The 22,467-nt window shown below is 39.3% G+C and overlaps 3 protein-coding genes across 4 annotated transcripts; 1 reads left to right on the forward strand and 2 right to left on the reverse strand.

Annotated features, from left to right (window-relative positions):
- Positions 1 to 1,323: 1,323 nt before the first annotated feature.
- Positions 1,324 to 8,392, forward strand: ccdc92 (coiled-coil domain containing 92). The gene is made up of 4 exons (XM_067521595.1): positions 1,324 to 1,522; positions 4,394 to 4,565; positions 5,144 to 5,185; positions 6,534 to 8,392. The coding sequence occupies exons 2-4, from the start codon at positions 4,430 to 4,432 to the stop codon at positions 7,340 to 7,342; spliced, it is 987 nt and encodes a 328-aa protein (XP_067377696.1). The 5' UTR covers positions 1,324 to 1,522; positions 4,394 to 4,429; the 3' UTR covers positions 7,343 to 8,392.
- A 1,371-nt stretch (positions 8,393 to 9,763) lies between these two features.
- Positions 9,764 to 13,539, reverse strand: chmp7 (charged multivesicular body protein 7). Of its 2 annotated transcripts, none has more exons than XM_067521594.1 (10): positions 12,923 to 13,539; positions 12,669 to 12,840; positions 12,267 to 12,452; positions 12,041 to 12,174; positions 11,454 to 11,502; positions 11,234 to 11,353; positions 11,031 to 11,129; positions 10,882 to 10,939; positions 10,639 to 10,767; positions 9,764 to 10,442 (listed from the first exon to the last, which is right to left on the reverse strand). In XM_067521594.1, the coding sequence occupies exons 1-10, from the start codon at positions 13,183 to 13,185 to the stop codon at positions 10,387 to 10,389; spliced, it is 1,266 nt and encodes a 421-aa protein (XP_067377695.1). In that variant the 5' UTR covers positions 13,186 to 13,539; the 3' UTR covers positions 9,764 to 10,386. The 2 variants fall into 2 exon arrangements, with proteins under 2 accessions (XP_067377695.1, XP_067377694.1); XM_067521593.1 differs by having other exon boundaries at positions 10,534 to 10,767; positions 12,923 to 13,537.
- Positions 13,540 to 14,529: 990 nt separating this feature from the next.
- Positions 14,530 to 21,530, reverse strand: lgi3 (leucine-rich repeat LGI family, member 3). Its single transcript, XM_067520837.1, has 9 exons — positions 21,003 to 21,530; positions 20,108 to 20,179; positions 19,437 to 19,508; positions 18,595 to 18,666; positions 18,425 to 18,496; positions 17,952 to 18,121; positions 17,692 to 17,856; positions 17,513 to 17,603; positions 14,530 to 16,672 (listed from the first exon to the last, which is right to left on the reverse strand). The coding sequence occupies exons 1-9, from the start codon at positions 21,287 to 21,289 to the stop codon at positions 15,943 to 15,945; spliced, it is 1,731 nt and encodes a 576-aa protein (XP_067376938.1). The 5' UTR covers positions 21,290 to 21,530; the 3' UTR covers positions 14,530 to 15,942.
- Between the last annotated feature and the right edge of the window lie 937 nt (positions 21,531 to 22,467).

The raw sequence follows: 22,467 nt of genomic DNA on the forward strand, positions 1-22,467 counted from the left end.
TATGCTGAGGTGGGGTTGCTTTCTGCAGTCAGCTGGGAAGTTTGCCAAAATCACTAAAAATAAAGAAATTAGAAGAATTTAATCCCTATAACAAACATTCCAAAACCATGAAAAGGTTAAAAGCTCCTTCCAAAAAAACAACATTTCTCAGTGTGGACAATAATTTCTTTATTCCACAAGATATTTTCGTTTTACATTTGAGCCTCTTTCCTAGATTGAAATTGATGCTCTTGTTTTTGGTTTGCATTATTTTACACAGTAGCTTTGTCACTGAGGAATTTGCTTTGCCAGAAATAATTTCAGCTTGTATTTTAGATAATTGTAAAAAGGCTACTGCTGCCTGTGTTTTCATATGTCTGGAGCGGAAAGTCAGTGTCAAGTGAGCTGATACGTTTCTATCATCCACCTGGAAAACTGGGCGAGTAAATAATAACCTACACTTTATTTTAACAAAATTTGGACATTGCGGATGAAATACATACATTTTAAAACACATATATACAGTTTTACTAAAATCGGGAGATTTATCTACCAAACTTATGACCTATTTACAAAAAAATACTTTTTAACTTCTTTTAACTTTTAACTTCTAGCTTTAACTTTAACTTATAGCTTTAGAGCAGTAGCTTCCTCTCTGTCTCTCTTTGTGTGTGTGTATATATGTGTGTGTGAAATAGAGAGAGAGACAGAAAGAGAGAGAGAGAGAGAGAAAGCAAGTACTCCCCCCTATAAAGGCCCTAATGTAAGATACACTACGGTGTGTAAGGAGAGAAGAAATAGCTTGTGACACCTTTGAAGGCATATAATGTCTGTGGTCAGGTCAGTGAGAAGTCTTATGCCCGTATGCTGTCCTAAAAGAGCGACACTCCCCTCTACTGTCCTCCAGTGGTATCCCGGCCAGCAGCTTTAAACTAGTCTATTTTTACTATTTTAATACCTTTGGACACATACTGTGTTTGGCACATAGTAAAATATTAAACCTGAAAACCTAAATTCTATTTATCAAATCAGCATTCGCATGTCACTAGTTGCAGTAAAGCTATGTTTCTGTACTGGCACTAGATGGCGTGGATGCATCACTTCTAAACAGGTGACATACTCTGTTGCTATGGTGATGACGCTGGTCACTGAATACCGTTGCACGTCCCTTCAAGACTTTATTCCATTTAGGGTTAATCAAAAATGTTTTTCGTTTTATGATGTACGATTTTTATTTCGATTGTAATTCCAAATTGTAATTCTAAGTTACATAATTTTTTGAAATGTGAATTAAATGTCGTTAACGATACATTGCAATTTCCCTTGTTTTCCCATGATGCATCGCTTTATTTTGTCTCGTAGCTCAGGGAGATGATCGGAAACTGACAGAGCCATCCTCGGCTTTCACCTGACCAAGGCCATCCCTGACAGCATCACGGACATGCCCCCCAAGGACCGCACATAGTTGGCGTGGCTCTTCTGTTCAACGACAAATTACAGCTTTTTATAAGATATTCGACGGCCGCATATTTTTGGCCACAAGGTAAGTCGTCCGCTAAATGTATGTTGTAGCCTCGTTAGCTGGTGAGCTAGGTTAGCTTAATTCAAGCCTTATACGTACTCCCAGTGTATGGAGTGATTGATTCGTTCACGGACATTTTAAATCCTGTGTTTAAATAACCGTTTGGTTACCTGAACAAGATAAAAGCATATTTTATTCAAACTTGCCTTGTCATTTCGACTTTTATCTAAGCAGTTTGACTTCAATGACAATTTAAGTCACGCAGTGGGTTTGCTTCTCATTCCTGTTGTTACTAACGTTGATAGGGTGGCACCTGCTAATATGGTTAGAAATACTGATCATTGATATAATACATTTCCCTTTCTGTATAGCAGCTTATTAGTGTGGTTCGTTGTTCATATTATGCGATTTCTACATTTCCCGTCCTTCATTAGTTCTGTAACGGATTGTAAGCGGAGTTTGGTCCGGCGTGCCCCCCATTCATTAGAGAATAGCACGGGGCTGGACAGCTCCTCCCTGGGCAGCAGCAGCATGTAACATAAGCTGACCATCTGAAATGCGGTGACTGCATCCTACAGTAGCCCCGCTTGTAAAACATCGAGGAAGTGAAATGTTTTGAAGTCGATGAGAGAGGACGCCTCGCCAGGGCCGTGTTTACAGCCACTCGTGTTTAGTTTGATCACGATATAAAAGGTCACGTCCTGAATTATGTCGCTGGTTGACATTAACGTTAGTGTGAAGTAATGAGTCCCTGGCAGCCAGTGCTGGGACCAGCAGCGGTTTATTGTAGGACGTGGGTTTGGGGTGCTGTCCGCAATGCAGGTGCTGAAATTGAAAGTGTTGTGGAAAGTATCACGCGTAACACGTAGCTTATATCCTGTTACAACTTTTGGCACCGTTGTAATGACTATACAGTTTACACTTTAGTTGTATATTAGTATTATTTTCGACAATGAATGGTTAAGTTTTCCATAACACACGTCTAAGGATTGAGACGATCACTGCAGACATTAACACATGTAATACCAGCAAAAATAGTGAGACGATGTGCAAAGAAAATCTATTGTCCATTTTGTCAAATGCAAGGAATAAGTATGGAGATTTGTGAGTAAAAACAGTCTTATAACAGGAGGACCAGTAAATGCAAAGTTCTTGTTTTAGCTGAGAATGGAGGCTACTAGCTTGTGTTTCATGCTGCTGCAGTTCATTGATGTTTTATCCTCTTATTATTTGCAAATGCTGGTTTGTATATTAAGCAAATTGAAAGACATGGGAAGTCAAAGGACATGTTGAACCGTTTTTGCCATTAATGTCTTTTTGGTAAGTTACTGATAGATTTGCGTTTACACTCTTTATTTTCACAACAAAGACAGATTAAGTTTATGGTCATTTTGTACATTCTTACCACCACCACACCGTAGGATGAGCTATGTTGGGAAGTTGGCTGAGGTCATGTCTTTGCAAATGGAAAGCTATTCTAGGAAAGGGATGGGATGAGAGATATGCTTGCAGCACAGGGTTTATTGGAAGGACACATTACTCATCAATAATAGATTATCTCTTCATCCTTTATGACACACCACTGGGTCTATTTGTGATAACCAGTCTGTGTTTTTGTTGTCAATGTCCTTTTCGCCTGTAAACAATCAAAAAAAAATCCTCACAAACATCTTCCGTAACTATGGAGTATTTTCAGTGAGGTGTCATGGTGTATTATTCATGATAGTGAGCTGATGATGCAACAGTGAGATGCTCTGGGATGTTTTATTGAAGCACACTGTAGGCAGGGAGAGGCATTCTCTGCACTAAGGAGGGGTGTTTGGCAGGAATCACTGTGCTCTCAGCCCAGTACAGTTGTCTGGCAGAAGGTGGAGATGTTGGGATTGAGTGATTGTTTGTGTGTGTTTGGGGTGGGGGGTGGGGGGGGTGGGGGGTCTCTCTCTTTCTCTCTCCCTCCTTGTTGTGGCTCTGGAGAGAAGGACATCCAGTAAAGGGAGGAAAGAGGAAGGTGGGGCAAGGCAGGGAAGGCAGAGGCCTGCTCAAGACTGGAAGGCTCCATGCCACACCCAGTCATTGTGGTGCCTATCAATATGTCCATCTTGTGTTTTTTTGTTGTTGTTGTTGTTATTGAGCATGGTATGGGCACTGAAAGAGAATATTTTTAGCAGAAATAGATGTCATTCCTGCCATCTTTTATTTTTATTTAAATGGTCAACAAGTGAAGAGAAGCTGTACTACATCGTACTCTTTGTGTATCTTATACATTTTATTTCATTTTTATTTTTCTTATTTGCTGCTTCAGTTGCGGTGCATTAATTCAACTTCATGTTCCTCTTGGCTGAGGAAGGGTGATTCGACTGGATTCCTTCTTTTTTTACTCTGTCATGTAGATTGAATTACTGTATATTAGTTTAGTCTTATCTTACTGATGTCTGTTTATGAAGACCCAAAGTGCCCATTCCCAACTTTTAAACCAGCAGCTTAATTTGCTTGCTACCTTCAGTAACCGTCTCCTTGCTTTGCTATATTCTTAGTCTGGAATTGACACAGTCCGATTATTAATAAGAGCTTCCAAACCTACTCTGCACATTCATGGGTGTGTATATTAACTTTTTGGTGCCGTTATGTAATCATCAAACAATGTTACAGTTTCTATGCTCAGGCTGTGCGAACTGGCTCTTATGGATGGATTTGATGGTTATTCAGTGATAGTTAACTTGATCTGTCATCTGGCTGGTTTGCTGACAGAGTGAAGGTGGCGTACATCCCATGTCCCAGATGTTAATGGGTGAAAATTAAATGCCTGTTTGCCAGATGGGCTGGTTTTTGTTCATGATTTCTCTATTCTTTTTCTGTCTCTTCCACTTCTGTTATGTCATTTTCGGTCTGGAGGTTGCAAGGCTCGTGTGTGTCCAAGGATTATCAGCCATGGCATCAGCAAATGTTACACTGGAGAATCAACTTCACAGTGCACAGAAAAACCTCCTCTTCCTCCAGCAGGACCATGCCAACACACTGAAGGGGCTTCATGCAGAAATAAACAGGCTACAACAGCAATGCACAGGTGGGCACTGCCACAAGTAGCGACCTTTTGTGTTTTTGAACTAGTGTGGAAAACCTGCACTTTTAAAAACCTCCTAGTGGGCATCTAAAACAGCAAAGCAAATTATACATGTGAGAGATGATGCTGTAGTCTGTATTAATCCCCCGGGACAGATGTACATTCTAAATGGATATTAAGGACCAAACGATTGCAGGATGCTGTGCCTTTAAATGATGACTGTGATGACATACTGGAAAAGCACTTAAGCATTTATGCAATACTCACAGCGGTGCAGCAATACATGTTGAATATATATATGCTGCCACAAAGGAAAGCAGGATGGTCACTCATTTCAAAGAAAACACAGGACACTGTATGGTTTCTGTATCTTTAGCTCACGTTATACTATAGCTGACATAAAACTGTGACTAATCGTTTTGAATAACCAGAACTTCAACATATTGAAAGCTCCACCATGTTTTCACTAAATATACATTATTACTATAGTTCAGCTGTGTGAACAATGTGCTCTTTTGATAGATGCCCTGTTGCAGTTACATGTAAAGTAGACATGTGAGTAACCTTCTCCTTCTTCACAGACCTGACATATGAGCTCACTATGAGAAGCTCTGATGACTCAGGTAAGCCATCATCATACTGCATAATACACATGTACATTACTATTACCAATGACATTTGATTTCTAGTGTCATTAACAACCATCAGTATTGATGTGTTTCAAATATTAATTACTGTTATTGTTCTCAAGTGTGGTTTGTGCTCATTTTTCTGTTTTCTTCTTAGATTACTGTTCTGTGACATTAGTTAAGTACTGATCTTACAAGAAAAGTAAAGTTAAGTATTAAATTAGATCGATTTTCATACCCCAGTCTCAGTCTTTATTTGTGACACGTGGTTTAATAATAATATTTATTCTAGTTTCTCACAGTATATTTCATTACATCAGTGTTATACTGAACACCAGCAGCAAATGGACACCACAAAATTTGAGGCTTAAACAATTTTTTTTGTTTTTTGGAAAGATCTGTGTTGGTGGACATGCATGGGAGCAGAGGGCTCTGTCTGTTTCTAGGTGACAAAGTCCCACCCAGGAAGCATTGCACTGTGGGAGTCCCAGCTGTACATTAGAGTTCCCACTGCTCAGTGCCAACTACCCTTCCCCCAGTGTTACCATGGCCATATAGTGGAGTCAGAACACTGGTCGAATTAAAGCCCAGCTTCAGTGTTTTTATATTGGTTTGAAGCAGCCTGTCAGGGAAGCCTTTTCATAAAGTTTAATGAATTTACATGCTGCGGACTGAACACTGCACTGATATGTGAAACTGAACCGGAAGCAGGTTGTGCTTCACCATTGTTTCAGGATGTTATAAGCTTTCTGATATGCATGTCTAAGATCTGAATGAAACTGCTATGGCCTTAGGTTAAAGGCACAATCACGTTAGTGTGGGACATCTCAGAGGTTAGAGTGCAGGAAATTAGATTATCTGTGACAGCGCTAATGTACATCCCGCACACTTAGTGCAGTAGGACTCAGGTGCTTCAGCTGGGGTTTTAATGTACCAGCCCTCCTTTCATTTAATTAAGGAAAAGCCATACTTGTTTTTGTTACCACCACTAAATTTGGTAGGAGACCGGGTTTAGGACACGTACTAAATGAAGTACCCAATACATAATTTTATTTTACACTGCATTTAATTAAAGGTTTTTTGTATTTATACAAATATGGCTGTGTAAACCTTAACTGGGTGGGAAAGCAGTCAGCAGAGATGAAGGTCAGAGGAGAGTAGTTCTCTAGCTCTACCAGTACTGTAACGTGAGACGAGAGCTCTCTGCCTGTCTCCTAATATACTAATCATTGTTCTGGTTTAGGGATTTGTGTGTACCCATTTATTTGTACTTGTGTTTGCCCTTTAGAAAATGTGCGCATATATGTCAGAGCAGGCTTCACTTTTCTTACTGTGTGTGCAGACAGCAGTGAGATCCGATGCAAGGAGCTGCAAAGGAGGTGTGAGGAGCTGGAGGCCCAACTGAAGAAGAAGGAGGAGGAGAACACAGAGCTGCTCAGGGACCTGGAGCAAAAGAATGCCATGATCTCTGTCCTGGAAAACACCATTAAGGAGAGGGAGAAGAAGTACCTGGAGGAGCTTAAAATGAAGAGCCACAAGCTGGCGGTTTTGTCTGGTGAGCTGGAGCAGAGAGCGAGCACCATTGCTTACCTTACCTCACAACTTCACGCCACAAAGAAAAAGCTGTTAGCTGGCAGTTCCTCTGAAGCCAGCCCCAATGTCAGTCCCGTCACCTCATACAAGCCCACACCTCCACCAGCTAAGGACAGGCAACCCGAAACCCCTCGTCGTCGCATGAAGAAGAGCCTGTCCCAGCCTCTTCACCCAGAGCTGACAGAGGTGTACCGGCTTGGCCCAGACGGAAGGAGGCTGGTTCTGCGTGAACCAGTCGACGCCATGCCCGACCCCACACCTTTCCTGCAGTCTGGGAGAGACTCTCCTGAACCTCAGGTAGTCCGTGAACGCCCTGCTGTTATCCCTCCCATACCCTCTGATCGCTCCCCTGCCCCTCCCCTGGGTGCTACAGCCAGTCCTCGTCACAGCCCAGCACGGGACCGTCAGTACAGGGCTCATGTAGGTGTGGCGCACCGTATCCCACATGGCACCCCTTCCCTGGCTCCACCACAAGCAGAGCTGGAGACACTGGCAGTGGACCAGGTCAATGAGGGCAAGGTTGTGCGAAAGCGCTCAGGAGCTGACAGGACAGTTTAACACTGCAATGCTGACATGCACATTAATGCACATACATATCTACTGTAAACACACTACCCTGCAAGAGCAGGAAGGAGCCTGGCACACTGTGTAGTCTGCTTTTTACACAACACTGCAAGATTTAGAAAAACAACAAAATGATCCTTTTGTTTATGGCATCCCATGAAGAGTTCTGTTTTCCTTGAGATACATTAGAAAAGGACCACTATAAAGCATGCCAAATGTTTCTCTACAATCCAATGACAGCTTGTATTATACACGTGGACTTTTTGCTCAGACTTTCACTTCATTCTATTATATGGTGCATACAAAAATCTCTTAGCCAAATATCTGCATCAGTGCCTGCTTGACTGGTTCAACCATACACAAGCTGTGTAGTTTAGTCCAGGCTAACAGTTACCTTGACATATTTCTATATGCTCCATCTCCTTGACAACAGTCTGGACATATCAACAAACTATATTACAATATGTCTGCAGCTGCTTAGGATAGAATTGAAATTATTAAACTAATACTCCCTGAATGTCTTTATCTTCTTGTGATATCAGTCTATTAACATCACTGTAGGTACAAGCTGCATAATGTGCTAGTTGAGATTTGCTGGCTGTCATGGTGAAAGAGCTGTAATTTCACCTCTCTTTTGTTGCCTCGAAAAACAGCAGCAGTGAACATGTTTGAATGCAGTATGAAATAATGGTGAACAAAGCGATATTTGTGCGTGTGTGTATGTATGTGTGTGTTTGTGTGTGTTTCAGAAAGAAACAAAGAAGGCCATTGAGGACTCACGTTTTAGCTTAAACAATGTCCATTCATGGTATTTGTGAAACAAGGGCATTTTTGAAAATACTGGTATAGGATTTTGTGATGTTATTTACTGTACTTTGTAAAGCCTGAACATTTGTAATGATTTTTTTTCAGAAAACACAAACTTACTAAGATATTGGCAGTAGTTACAGCACCACAAACATGACTGATTTTAATCACTTAATAATCTGCTTTTCACATTAGCATCACCTGTACACATTTCAATAAAGCAATGGTTTGTTTTGGTTTGGTTGCTTTGTTTCAATAGATACGTATCATGTGATAAATTAAAAGGAAAAGACAACATTAATTGTCTTATATAGTGATGGTTTAAGGTGCTCTAGAACAACTAAAGTGCTCTTTACCACTGACAGGTCTCTGGGGGTCATTGTTCCACAACTTATTTTTTCATTTACTGTTCTGATGATGCTTTTGAAGAGGACAGGCTACATCTTATGGTGAAGAAATGCAAAGACCACTGCATATATTTCACATTAATCCGTTCAGTGTTTCTTTATGCTCTGTGACAAATACTGAGCTCATGATGTGATTATTATAAATATACAAATATTGTGACTATGTTAATGCTAAATTTCAGCTGACCACCAAGACACTTTGCTGATGATTATGATTATATGTCAGGACCAACCATTCAGCATCATGTCTAAAACAATACAGTGTCTAACAACAACGTAATATCACAGGCTCTGAACACTCTGCTGTTAATCAAAAGGGATATTCAGTTGCAATAAACGGTGCATCCGTTTCTACAACAGTATATGTAGTTCGATACGTTGACCACTAGGTGTCCTTCAATCACAGCACAAGCTGAATCAGAGTGATGACAGGCAGTGTAAAAGGTCCCGTAAGACAAACCCAGAGGAAGTCTCCACAGCAGGTTGCAATACATTATTAAAACCGAATGTGATTTTCTGAACTAAAAATAAAGTAAAACCTGCTCACGTGCCCACTCATGACAAGTTGTTTGGAAAAGGTTTGTTCGTGAATAAACGTTAATAAAAGGTCATATCTATACAGGCTTCTCCTGTGGGCCAACAAAAACCAGATGTATTAATCTGATTATAAGAACCCCAGTCTTTGTGTAAATGCATTAAAATAATTAATGAAAAGTTAAACATGTTTAAAAGACAAGGGTAATCCATTAAAACATTTTGTAAATATAGAAATAAAGATCTTTGTTGGTATGTTAACAATGTACTGTACATTCATCTAGTGCAAATGTTCTTTCATCATCAGAAGTAACAAAATGGTCAAGGAGTGTATAAAAACAAAGTTATAGTAAATAATAAAAACTTAAAGAGTGCAAAGGTTTGCATCCCTCTTAATAACTTAATTGGAATGTAACTAATTTCTGAAGAAACATTTGTAGTGGCTAGTTGCACATTAAATATTATGTTGATGAAAAAAAATGGATGGTCCCTGACATCTAGGAGTGGTGCTACCCCTGGAATAAATAAACTTTAACTTGACTGAATTGACATTTAGTCAAGTTAAAGTGAAAACTGAAAAGCCGCATTTCCTCCCCACCGAAACGGATATCTCCCAATTAATAATAATAATAATAATAATAATAATAATAATAATAATACAGACAAGTGATTAAAATAATTTTTATATTAGGTAAACTCAATTAAGGTATGGTTCTCAGTCATTACAGGTATGTTGCTCTGATAAAGATGTAATAAATCATTTGGCATATATTTTGTTTAAGCTTTATATTTAAAGTTTAGAAGGCCACTTAATACACTTGACAGGACTACCCAAGAGGAACATTTATAAACATCAATAAACACACCATAAATCACAAACACACTTGTTCTCCTATTCCTGTCAAACATATCACAGAATTAAAAGCATTTCTGGTGGTGGCATAACAAAGGGCAGATCTCAGCCAGGTAAAATGTTCACTAATTTCTTAACTCCTCTAACATCAGTGATTGAGCTGATCTGAAGGCTAAAAAAAAAAAAATTCTAATTTATGAAAGAAAAATTAAAAAGTAATATTTGGCATGCAACCCTGCAACCTTTACATTTTTAGTAAATGAAGAAAAATAGCATCTTTAAAAATAATATTTATTTTAAAACAGCTCCAATTTTGATTTAGCAATTCCATGTTATGCTTTCTGGACTCTGGATCTTATAGCCTTTTTAAGAGATAGTTGATCCGGTGTTGATATGTCAATGCACAGCTTTGAACTTGCCATATTGTCCCCATGTCATCACTGTGCAGGCTCAAATCTCTTAGTTGGCGACGTCACCTTCTTCGGTTGAAAGCCTGAATGGAGAGATGATCATCTGTCACTTTGAGACATTTACTACATTACTGTCAAATAGAGAGAAAAATAGAGAAATCTAACAATTCAAACCTGAGTCTGTAAGAGTTAACAGATTCAATTCTTTCTCCAGCTGCTCAGACGTAATATGCAAGTGGCTGTGAGGTACACTGGGCAGAGAACTGAGCAGGTCTTTACCTGGGAGGCTCGGCTCCCCAAAGGGTCGCAGAACATTTGCAGGAACTTCAGGTAAACCTGAGAATGAATCTGGCTTTGACTCCTCCAACAAAGACTTTAGTTCTTCCTCCAACTCATCTATGTCCTCATCTATTTAAAAAAAAAAAGAAAAAGATAAATATACCTTATTTGACAAATATTAGTAGTAAACTTGAAATCCAGTATACAAGATATTAAAGCTAAAGCACTGACAGAATGTCATACCTGTGCTAGTCACGCCACTGGATATAGTTTGGTTCACCTCATCCTGAGTGTCACATAACTGGTTCAATAATTTAAAAAAAGATATGTTAAGATTCAATTAAAACAATAAATAAAAAAAGACAGTTAATTGTGTTAAAACAAAGGGCTACCTCCTGGATTTGATCCACAAGGTTCTCTGCACGTTCCACGGTTACATCCTTAAGAGAGAGTCTCAGAGCAGACACTCCAGCCTGATATGCCTGCATAACCTACACACATGTTCAGCAGATACCTCAAGTACAGACAACAGACTCGGCTACAGACGACTACACAGAAATAATGGGATCAGACCAAAGTTTATCCTGCACCTTACCATTTTATCTGTCTGTGACTGGGCTATTCTGTCCAAGATTGCTCTGATGGATTCAAGTTTGACAAACAAGTTGTCTGCTCTCTTCTCGACCCTTTTGCGGCCTCTCAAACACCTCAGGGCCTGGGGGACAGACAGTGATTGCCATGTCAGTTATGTCATATTGGCTTTCGTGTAATTAAATAAGGTTTTACAGTTTACATGTCAGTAATGTGATTGTGACCTGTGATTTCTTCCCCTCATGCAGCAGAATCCTTGCTTCTTCTTTGCATCTGGCACAAAGATAATATAAAACAACACTAGCATAAACCACAGTGTCTAACTCTGTTTACTTGCTTAACAATGGAGCTCCATAAGAATCAGTCCTAAAACCCAAAAATCTATGGATTTTTTTTTATGGATTCTCTTTCTTAAATGCCGGATATAAAGGCTACAGTTAACACAAGGTCATGAGATTTTCACTCTATATTCTCTAATACAGTTAATATAAGTCACGATAGCTGGAACTATGTATGGTATGGGCCAATTACAAAAAAATGGCTAAAAGAAACTACAGAAGTTGTTGGGGACATGGCGCCATTGTGCCAAACACAGAGACTTATCCACTCACTAATCCATGAGCAGTAGCCTACAAAAAAAGTAATACCTGCAGCAGTCCATGATTTGATTAATCCATACAGGATTTAATCTTTTCAGAGGAAAACACAGTGTACTATGCTCATATGGATGCACATAGTTGCACATTTCTACAAAAGTATTATCGTTCACTAATTAACGCTCGACATGGAGTTCATTTTTGAAATGCTGTACTTATCGGCCTCCAGGCCCAGTTTCTCTACTCGCTCTCCCAGCAGCTTCTCGCTGCGCTGTAGATGGTAGATGCCTATGTCCACATCACTGACTGGACAGACACGGTCCTGGTCAGGCTGACAAAACTTTACTATCTGTAAAGAAAACACAAGCAAGATAGTTTTATTTACATTAAACACAAAAATGTATTAATGGTTTATTGAATGATGACTTGATCATGATTTACTTTCTCCCCTTCGTGCAATGAAACCGTCACTTGTTTGTCCCTCTGCAGCTGCAGGAGAGCCATGCACAGGGTGCTCTCGTCAGCACAAACATCGGAGGAGAGGGCACAGAGCTCTTGAAATGACAAAATGGAGCGGCTTGCAAATTCACTACTCCGGTATACTGCGAGTAATTCCGCTGCTTTCTCCTGCAAAACAAAGATATCATCACATCATATATGATATCATCACAATGCTGTAGAATACATGTTCTGAAATAGAGCCAAATGACACAATAATGAAATGACATTTGAAATACATGTTAATGTATCCTACTGAAACAACCCACAGTATAATTAAAATGGAAAAATCACGTCAGTATCCTGCTAATTTTGTATTATAGTAAAGCAGTCAGTTTGACAAACCTTCACTAGTTCAATGACAACAAAAGACTCCTCCAAAGGCACTCGGTTGCTCCCCAGGAGAGTGGAGAAGGTCCACTTCAGAGGCTTGACCAGCAGCAGACCAACACCCCAGGACAGCCAGCCGCAGTCCACATGGGCAGCGAACTCCGACTCCCTGTGTATCTTCCCACATCTGGCACAAGTTAAAGTACAGGACATGTAAACTAACCGACAGGAAGAGGCAGCAATCACTGAGCTGACGCAGAAGCAGTTACCTGGCCATGGATTGGATTACAGTCGCCAGGCCCAGTGGGGATTTTTCTTTCCTCCTGAAGGTCTGGCTCAAGTCCTGCAGGTTGACAATGACGGTGGCACGGTCCCTGCAGGTCTTTATGATCAGAGCTATCCAGAAGTCCATTTTGCTGTCCCAGTCCGTTGTGTTGACATCTCGGTTCTCTTTGAAGTCGGAGAATAAAAAATTCATCCGCTCGTCGTCGTCCCATTCAGGTGGCAGGGCCGTTTCGGATGACTTAGACATTGTTAAGCCTCGAGGCCAAACTTCAGTTAAACCCTAAACTTGCTTGTTAAGGAGGCTGAGGCTGAGGCAGCCAAGCAGGAGGCTGAGGCAGCTAGCCAGCTAGCTAGCTTAGCTTAGAAGTTAACGTTGGTCAGCAACATCCACTCTCTGCCCCAACTCTCACCAGAAAGAAATATCACCACTTCTCGATAAATAAACTCAAAGCTCGGGAATCGTTTGTTGAAGGAAGCTCTGAGCAGTAGCTCACCTGTCAGTGACAGCTGTCACAACAAAGTGTCACTTCACCATGATTCCTTTAACTGCGGTTAACGCGAGCTAACGAACCCAACGTTTATCAACAGCACATTGTCCATTTTTTTTATAGTTCAGAGCCGTGCGAAAAGGCGGTGGTTACCGTCCTGATGTATTTATGTTGTTCCCACCCATGTAGATACTTTGATAGAAAATCAAGCGCACCTATAACTCTGCTCACGAGTGTTGTATTTGCGTCCATCATGCGCATATTTTGATTGTTTTTTTTTCTCCACAAAATGCGTAGTTCGAATTTTAATATGTTTCCACTAATTTATTTTATAATGCCAGAGATTCTTTGAGTTTGAAATAAATATTTCCTAAACATTTTGATTTATAATGTCTAACACGTAGAGAGTATCATAAACCATCATACATATTTGATGGATACAACTGATGTGATCCAAACTCTGCGGAGTTGATCAATATTATATCTGTTTTTTAAGTAAGTATATAAACGAAGAAACAAGATGTTTAGACCATAAGGATTTCTTCATACTCCCTTATCCTATATAGGCTCTTACTTTTCTCTGTAGCATTTCTTTAAAAAAAAAAAAGTGAACAGCCTTTGTCTCCTCCAGGCCGGACTACTGCAAAGCACTCCTCCTTGTGTAGCACTTTGAGATTTGTCGACAAACGTAAAGTGCTTTATAAATAAAATGAATAATTATTATTATTATTATTATTATTATTATTATTATTATTATTATTATTATTATTATTATTATTATTATTATTATTATTGCTTAAGCTTCCTTCTAAATGTCAGCTTTAACATTAACAGCTGAGCCATTTTGCTTCACTTCAAGTTGCTAGGTAACTCTTGTCCTTATTTTTCACAACATCATATTAAAATAATTTTTCTTTGCAGTTATCTTTGAGAGTTTGACAAATAATTCTGGATGAGATTTCCTTTCTAAAAAACAGCTTTGGCTCAACCGAACATAACATCCATATTTCACCAACTGAAAGAATGGCTGAAGGCTTCCACTGAAATTCTGAATATTACAAGAATGGTTGGATTCAGGACCTTAGTCTGATAAAAGACTCATACTTAATTTACAACTTTATTGATTATCTCACATGTAAACAAAATACATTACAGAAGTAGTCCATATGCTTTCATTCAGAAGAAATATTTATCATGACCACTTTGACATGATTCACATTAGCAGCAGACAAGCACACAAACACAAAAAATCTGAAAACTAAATTCCCATGTTTTAAAAAGACAGATAAAGGCGTGTCTTTCTTGAAGCAAATGGTCCCCTCCAAAGTGTAAGTGAATATTTTAGTGTACAGCCATATAAATATATATATATAGTTCTTGCTGGACCTGGGCATTTTACCCAGGAAGGAGCTTCAGTCCAGGTGCTCTTTCTCTCCAAACATGCCTCCTGGAGGTTGCTGTCTTTCTCATTTGAAGGAACTTCTTGTCAGACACACTCTGAACAGAAGCTGTACCTCACCAGGACTATAGATGGTATGATGCTCTTGTGAGAAACCTGGGCTCAGTGCTGTGCTGTGTTGTCTTGAGGTGCCACAAGGTCTTCACTGGTGACCGGGCTGGAATTTCCACCCTGGTTGGAACATGCATGTTATATGGCTGTTAATCTCCAGCAGGCACTGGGAGGGATGATGTGAGACTACTTAACTGAAGTCAACTTATGTTCCTGCTGAGGCTTTGCACGTCCAGTCCAAGGCCAACTATCAGTCGACATCCAGTAACTTGCAATATTGTAGCAGCATAAAAAATATTACCAAATATCCACATGAATAATAAATTGCACTTCATGCATGGATCTTACGTTCATCAACCAGTGTGACATTTTGGTATTTGGCACTACCGCCATTTAGGAATAAAATTCAGGAATAAACCTTAAAAAATAGACTCTTGTTTAGTTTGCTAAAGCCTCAGGCGACCTCTGAGCCAATGATGTTAATGCAGAAAAAACATGTAAGTAAAGCAAATTCAAGGGTATATAGGATTTAAAGTATTGCAATGGTAAGTATTGCTCGTTTTACACAGTTATTTTTTGTACAGTGTCATGCAAAATGCTATTCAGATAGACTACAAAACATTCAGTTTTAAACTGAGTTAAATAATCCCGTGAATAATTCAGTAGATGCACATGCACATCATTTTTAGTAAAGCATGTATATATAACATTGTACCTTTAAAAAATAATTGGTCAAAACAGTAATAATCCAACTGTGACATAACATAAAATGTTACTGATGCTGCATATCATCACATTAATTCAATCAGATGTCAAGGGGCAGTGCATAAAAATAGATTATCATCATTTAATCATTTAGTTTTTTTACTTTGTTAAGCTATGTAACTATAGGTCTGCTGTTTCACCAGTTGTTAAAAACATTTGCAGTTTTTGATTTATTTGGCACACTTTGATATTTGCTCAGAGACACCTCTCTCTAACATGTCTACCCCTCTCTTTAACATGTCTACTTGGCACTGAGATCCACCACCAGGTGCTGGTAGGCCAGGGTGTTACCTTTGAAGCTGGCAGCCAGCAGAATGTCCTTATTGTCAACAGATACCAAACTGAACGCTCGCGGGGCTCTCATGTTGAGCTCCTGGAAGGGCTGAAAGCGCTGAGTGAGGTCATCCCACAGGTACACCCTGGAGAAGGAGAAATCACTTCCAAGAATGAGGTATTGGCGGAGGCCCACCGTGAAAGGATACACCACCATTGAGCCTCGAGAGGGAAGAGTCTGGATCTCGACGAAACGCTGCCCTTCCCAGCGGAGAATCTTGGAGTCACCAATGAAGCGAGTGAGGCAGAGGTAAAGAACTTTCCTCACCCAGAAGTGCTTGACCATCTGCACGTCAGCCAGCTCGCTGATCTGGGAGAAGAAGGTAAACTGCTTCTGGCTTCGATTCCACTGGTAAACCACTGGCGGTTGAGAGGCACTGGAGAGGATGAGGTGAGGCTTTCCTCCAACATCAAGGAACTCCACATGGGTGTCCCGATGCCAGGGATGGAGGAACTGGTGGGAGTAGAAGCCATTGCTGTTCCATCGATAAATGCTGGTGGATCCCGCCTTGGAGCTATCTGCTACTACAAAGTACCATTCTCCATCCAGTTGAAAGGTCTCCACAAAGTTGGGCTTCCTCACACGAGTAGTGTCTATGTCTTGGATCTTGATAAAGCGCTGTGGGTCCTCCTCCCACCTGTGATGACAAATAAGGTTTTCATAAAATTGCTAAAGATTTAACAATTAAAACAAGTTTGAGAATTACATTAAATTACATAAAATAGGATTATTGATACTTCTATCGTGTCTGTACAGTAACAATGAAGCCACAGTTAAATTAGCAGCCAATAAACTTAGCTTAAGATAAAGACTGAAAAGAGGATGAAGCAGTTAGCCTGGCTCTGTTCAAATGTGCAAAAACCTTGACACAACAATCAGGACTGTTATTGTTTGCTGACTTCTTAATAGCTGCTCCTGGCTAAAAAAAAAACAATGCAGCGCATACGGTCTTTAGGCTTCAGTTTTTGTATAGTTAAACAAACAAAACATGCTAATTTGTAAACTTCAAAGGTGGAATTTAACTTTGGACAATGTCTTCCTACTTGTTTTCCCATATCTCTCATTTCCCCCTGCTTCCAGTGTTTGTTGTAACATTAACTATTCTTGGCTCCAGTTTTAAATTCCCTACACAGGCAGAAAACTGGCAATTATCTTACTCTTACCAAGAAAGTGATTAGATGTTTTCCCAAAACAAACTAACCTCTTAAATATTAAACTTCCTTCTGCCTTCCCTGTATTAATTTTTTTCACTCACAGGAAACATCAAGTGAGGACATTCTTTTAGTAATAAAACAGGGCTTTTTGATAAGTGGAAGGCTGAGGGAAGTTTAACACCATTCATATTCTGTACATGGACTCCTCTGACTAGAACTGTAAAACATAATTTGAAAATTGTTTCCCTCCATTAAGGCAATGATTGTTTACCACTTGTCCATTTCAATAAAATGTAGCCATATGCAAAATTAAATGTCCTCACTTGTAAATATGAGATCCACCAAAAAGTTGGGCTACAACCATGTAAAGTGTGTTGTTTATGACAACTGGTTTGCAGTACACAGCAGATCGAGCTGCAAGAGAGAAACAAGGTCAAAAAACCTCAGGATACATTTTTAACATAGTTCTGCAATTTTTATGCTTCTATAGATTGAAACTCACAGGTAATGTTGTGAAACCTCCTAAACACCATCTCTACATGGTCCCATACATACAGGGTGCAGAACCCTGAATCCGGCTGAGCAAAGACAACAAACTGATCTCCACTGAACTCATAAGACTCCACTGATACAGAGTGGAAAGGGAAGGTTTCATAAACAGCATAATCTATAAGAAGGCAAAGGAATGACAGTTCTTAGAAACCAAGATCTTAGGTTATGATATGGATTAAATGTTCAAACAGACAAAGTTTGATGTGAAACCTGCACTAATGCAGTTGAAGTCTCGTGGCGCAAGATCGTGGATTCTGCGTCCCTGAAATTCAAAGGGGCTGGCACAGTAGATGGTGGGAACAGAAGTGTTGGTCTTCTCCATCCAGTCAACCAGCCACTTGATTTTACAGTCACAATGGAAAGAGTTCCCACGCAGGTCTCTGAGTAGCAGGTAAGGAATAGAGACAATATATCAGGTATTCTATCAAATTCTCAAAAAAAATAGATGTCAATCCTCTAAACCAACTTGTTACTATGGCGAGAAAAACAAGAAAACTGAAAACAGAAGTGCATGGCTTGAATTAGAAACCAAACAATCGAGCCAGACCATTTTGAAGATGAGTATGGTAAACCTCCAAATCCTCGGGAAACCTAGAAAACTAGAGTTTAATCGTGTCAGATTGTAGTGTCAAAGCTGTCTGTGTGTCAAGACGCCGTTGTGATCTAAGTGAAGGCACACTCACAAATCGGTGAGGATGTCCAAATGTTTAAAGAGATCTCTTGGCAGCTGCTGCAGGTTATTGTTTGAAAGAGATCTGTAAAAAATCGACAAGAAAAATAGCCATGTCTTTCTTACATAGTCTGTAATTGCTGTAACCCTGTCTACATCTTAGAAGCTCAAGAAAATACTCACAGATGGGTCAGGGATTTGAGTCCTCTGAAGGTATATTTTGAAAGAGCCTGAATGTCATTATTCTCGATGAACCTAAAAAGAAAGGTCACAAGGTGATAATAGTATTATAAAAGTATTAATAAAAGTATAAATTTTCATCTGTGTTTTAAAAGCACGTGTGTTTTTTTGCAGAGGGTCATTTCCCCTCCCTTCAAGTTTATTTGCTGTAGTCATTTTGCTTCACTTTGTGTTAGTCTGTCTCCTTTGGTCATTTTCTATGCATTTGTTGTCAGTCCTTGTGTCTTTAAGCTAAAACTAATTGATTTTAAATAATAAATATTAACAATTATTAATCCCATTTGAAACTTCATCCACAGTAACCATACATTTTGTATAAATATTACATTTTTATTTTAGGGCTATTACTTCACAATAACTGCATTAACTAAAAAGGAAACAACTGAACGATGCGTAATGATTAAAGCTTATGTCAAAGAAAGCTGAACACTTAAAGACATCAGCTAACAACTTTCTAGCCCATCAGTTCATTAAACAGCATATTCAGCTTTATCATGCTACAGAGGCAGTGTCTTTGCTGTTGTAGGATTTATTTTCAGTCCTGCTTTTGGCACTCATTGCCATAATGCGGAGGCCAGTCCGGAAATCTTACATTGCAGCTTTGAGTCTTACTTTTACTGTCTTCACAGAGAAATGAAGCCAGTAATGTCAGCTACACAGCAATATCTAGCAGCATTAGTTCATATTAGCCACCATTTTTTTGCAGGTTTGCTTTAATACTTTTGCAAAATTGGTTCATCATATCACAACGTTATGCATTTAGTAGCACAATGTGGGAAACTCACAGGTATTGCAGGTGAGATAGGCCAGCAAAGGCATCATCAGCAATTGTGGTGAATGTGTTGGAGTTCAAGAGCCTGTAGATTAGAAAAGAGTCAGTAATGCTCAAACCTTAATGTTTGAAATGTCCACCTAAATCTAAATGGGAACTAAGCAACTGATTACCATTTCAAGTATTTTTAAAAAATCCATTTGTCTTTGAACAAATTTAGAGATCCTTCTAAAGAAGTAACATCATAAGGAATATGAAGTCTAAATAGCATTAACCATTCATAGGATATAAAGAACTTTAAGGCTTAGGTCCTAAACAATAAAATACATTTCAAATGTGACAATCACATGAAAAACTACACATGGACATACACTCATGATTGCATCTGAGGAGATAAATAGCCCTTTGTCTGGCACAGCAGAACTGAAGGGAGTCAGTCATTTGCAATGACAATGATTCAGTGCCACTTTACTCTTATTACTGCTATGTTACCACTCTTTTTAATAACAAATAATTATTTCATATCACTGCAAAACTAGACATCTTGATGTATTTTACCAGCTGTGGGAGGTGTTGTGACTGTATTTTTAAATGTGGTCCCTCATCATGTTGTGAGATGAAAAAAAAAAAAACATACAGTGTATTACAGCTTTAAAATGCTCTGTTGTGGGTCTGAGCACTCACAAGAACTGCAGCAGGTGAAGGTGTGAGAAAGCTCCCTCTGGGATTGTAGTAAAACCTGTGTTCACCATCGTCCTGTTCAAGCAAACAACATAAGTAATCATCAAAATATCTTCCTGATGTGAAAATGCACATAACACATACAGTGCAAAAGCTTAGAAGTGCGATATCATATGTTATAGTACAAAATGAAATAACCATGTCATTTATATTTTTTCTAATTTTACAGTGCTAAATAATTCATAAAGTAGGACACACAACTTTCTTCTTCCCTTCTTTATGTCTGTTTTGTAAAATGAGGGCACCTTCACCACCCTGCGCATTTGAATTACTGTGACTATTTAAGCTCAACATTCAATTCAAGCGTTGTGTGGAGTCAATATCAGATGATAAGGAGCACTTTGTAAGCTTTTCAGCAAAGGATAAGCTTTCACCATAAAGTGTTAAGCTGTCCATGTTATCATATGTGCTCCATTTACTAAGTCTGTTTCTTCAAAACTAAATCCCTCAGAGGAGAAGCAGATCTCCTACAGAGAGGTAGGGAATCTATTGTTAGTATTGCTCCCTGGAGCTTGACAGGATTTTACTGCTGGGCTCACTCAGCTGAGTTGAGGAACATTATTATTACTTTTATTATGCAGTATGGTCTCGTATACATCTCCCTGTGAAAATGCAAAAACACACTGCATCAAGAAAGCCTCACTAGGAAACATACAGTGCTATTCACTTGATGACAAGTGGGGATTTAATGCATCATTACATAATGGAGGGTGACATCAGTGATGAAGCCATCTGTACCAGCCTGCATACTGGTGAGACTGCATACAGGTTACAAAAAGATGCTTTAGTGAGTGAAAGGCACACAGATGATTTTCATTTATTTATTTTTTGGACTCACAGAGAGATGATTCCGGGGGGGAAACTCTTGGGAATAGAATTAGTATCCACACAGAAGGCACTGTCTTTGGTGCAGGAGCAGGTCGCAGGACAGCGGGGAATCTTAGGGGCTCTCCTGGCATTTGATTCCCTCAGCAGGGAGAGACACAGGACCAGCAAGCAGATCATCCATCTCGGCCGGAACTCCAGCATCCTGAGGCAGAAGGAGCGGGAAACCATATGAGTGAGGGTCTTGAAGTTTCTCCTCAGTAGCAAGAGGCTTGATGAGAGGTGGTGGTCAGCCTGCATAAAAGCCCAGCAGTTCTGATATAACTGAGCGCAGACACAGCATGAGAGAGAAGGGATGGGTGACAGAGATAGGAAGGGAGGGGGTGGGGGCAAGTTGTCCTGTGTATTTGTGGTGGGTGTGGGTGCTCTGCAGCTTCCCTGGCTCTGTGTAGTCTCTCTCTGTCTCTGTCAGGAGCTGCTGCAAACATGCACGTACACTGCAGGAATGACAAGCAACACTACGTCCGCTTTTGGACCTGTCGGCAGTGTCACTGAAAATGAATAATTCAGCACCCTACATGCAGGAAACCTTAAAACCACAGCAGCAGGGAGAGGAGGGATGAAGAAGTAAAGAATTACATCAGTGCTTATACTGCCAAGAGTCTGTGTGTTCTGGGGATGTCTTATCGGGTGTGAAGTTATGTATAGCTGCTGCAGTCATACGAGCAGACAAGGAGGTATCAGCGACACAGGGTAAAAATGTATGTATATGTAGACTGCTCGGCCACAAAATTAAGACCACCTGGTGCTTTTAATAAAAAAATGTTACGTGTTTTTAAAAAGTATACAATGAACTAATAAACGCTGATATATCATTATGGGCATCTGTCAACACAATCAGCTCCACCTTTAGCCATGGTGATCTTTGACCCTTATTATTTATTAAATACTGGACATGTTTTGACATAATTACCATAATCAATATTGTTGACAATACATTGTTTTCTTAGTGGACTACTTTTATTTTTCTACTTTAGGTAAAATGTAGATACTCTGCTGAGTACTTTAACTTGAGTAAACAAATTTAAGTGGTACTTAAAACCACTTTAGGCCAATACTTCCACTTTTAGTGGAGTATTGAGTTGTGTACTACCACCTCTGCAGGCAGTGTATTACATTTTGTTACAATATTAAGACCAGTATTAATGTTGTGTTGTAAATGTAGATTTGAGTCTTAAACAAGGGAATTAATACTACTAAGTAAAAAAAAAAAGATTTTATTCATGTAAAATTACATTTTGACTAATTCTAGTAGAGAAAATTAAGAAACAATAAAACTCAAAGCCTACTTTTTGATGAACTCAGCATTAAGAACTAATTTTGCACAAGATAGATGGGCATTATGTCATAAACAATATAATCTGATTATATCAAATGTGCGTTTCATAAACATTACTAAGCTTGCAGCTGACTTTTCA

The sequence above is a fragment of the Channa argus genome, chromosome 11 (genome assembly GCF_033026475.1).
Source record: "Channa argus isolate prfri chromosome 11, Channa argus male v1.0, whole genome shotgun sequence".
Classification (NCBI taxonomy): Eukaryota; Metazoa; Chordata; class Actinopteri; order Anabantiformes; family Channidae; genus Channa; species Channa argus.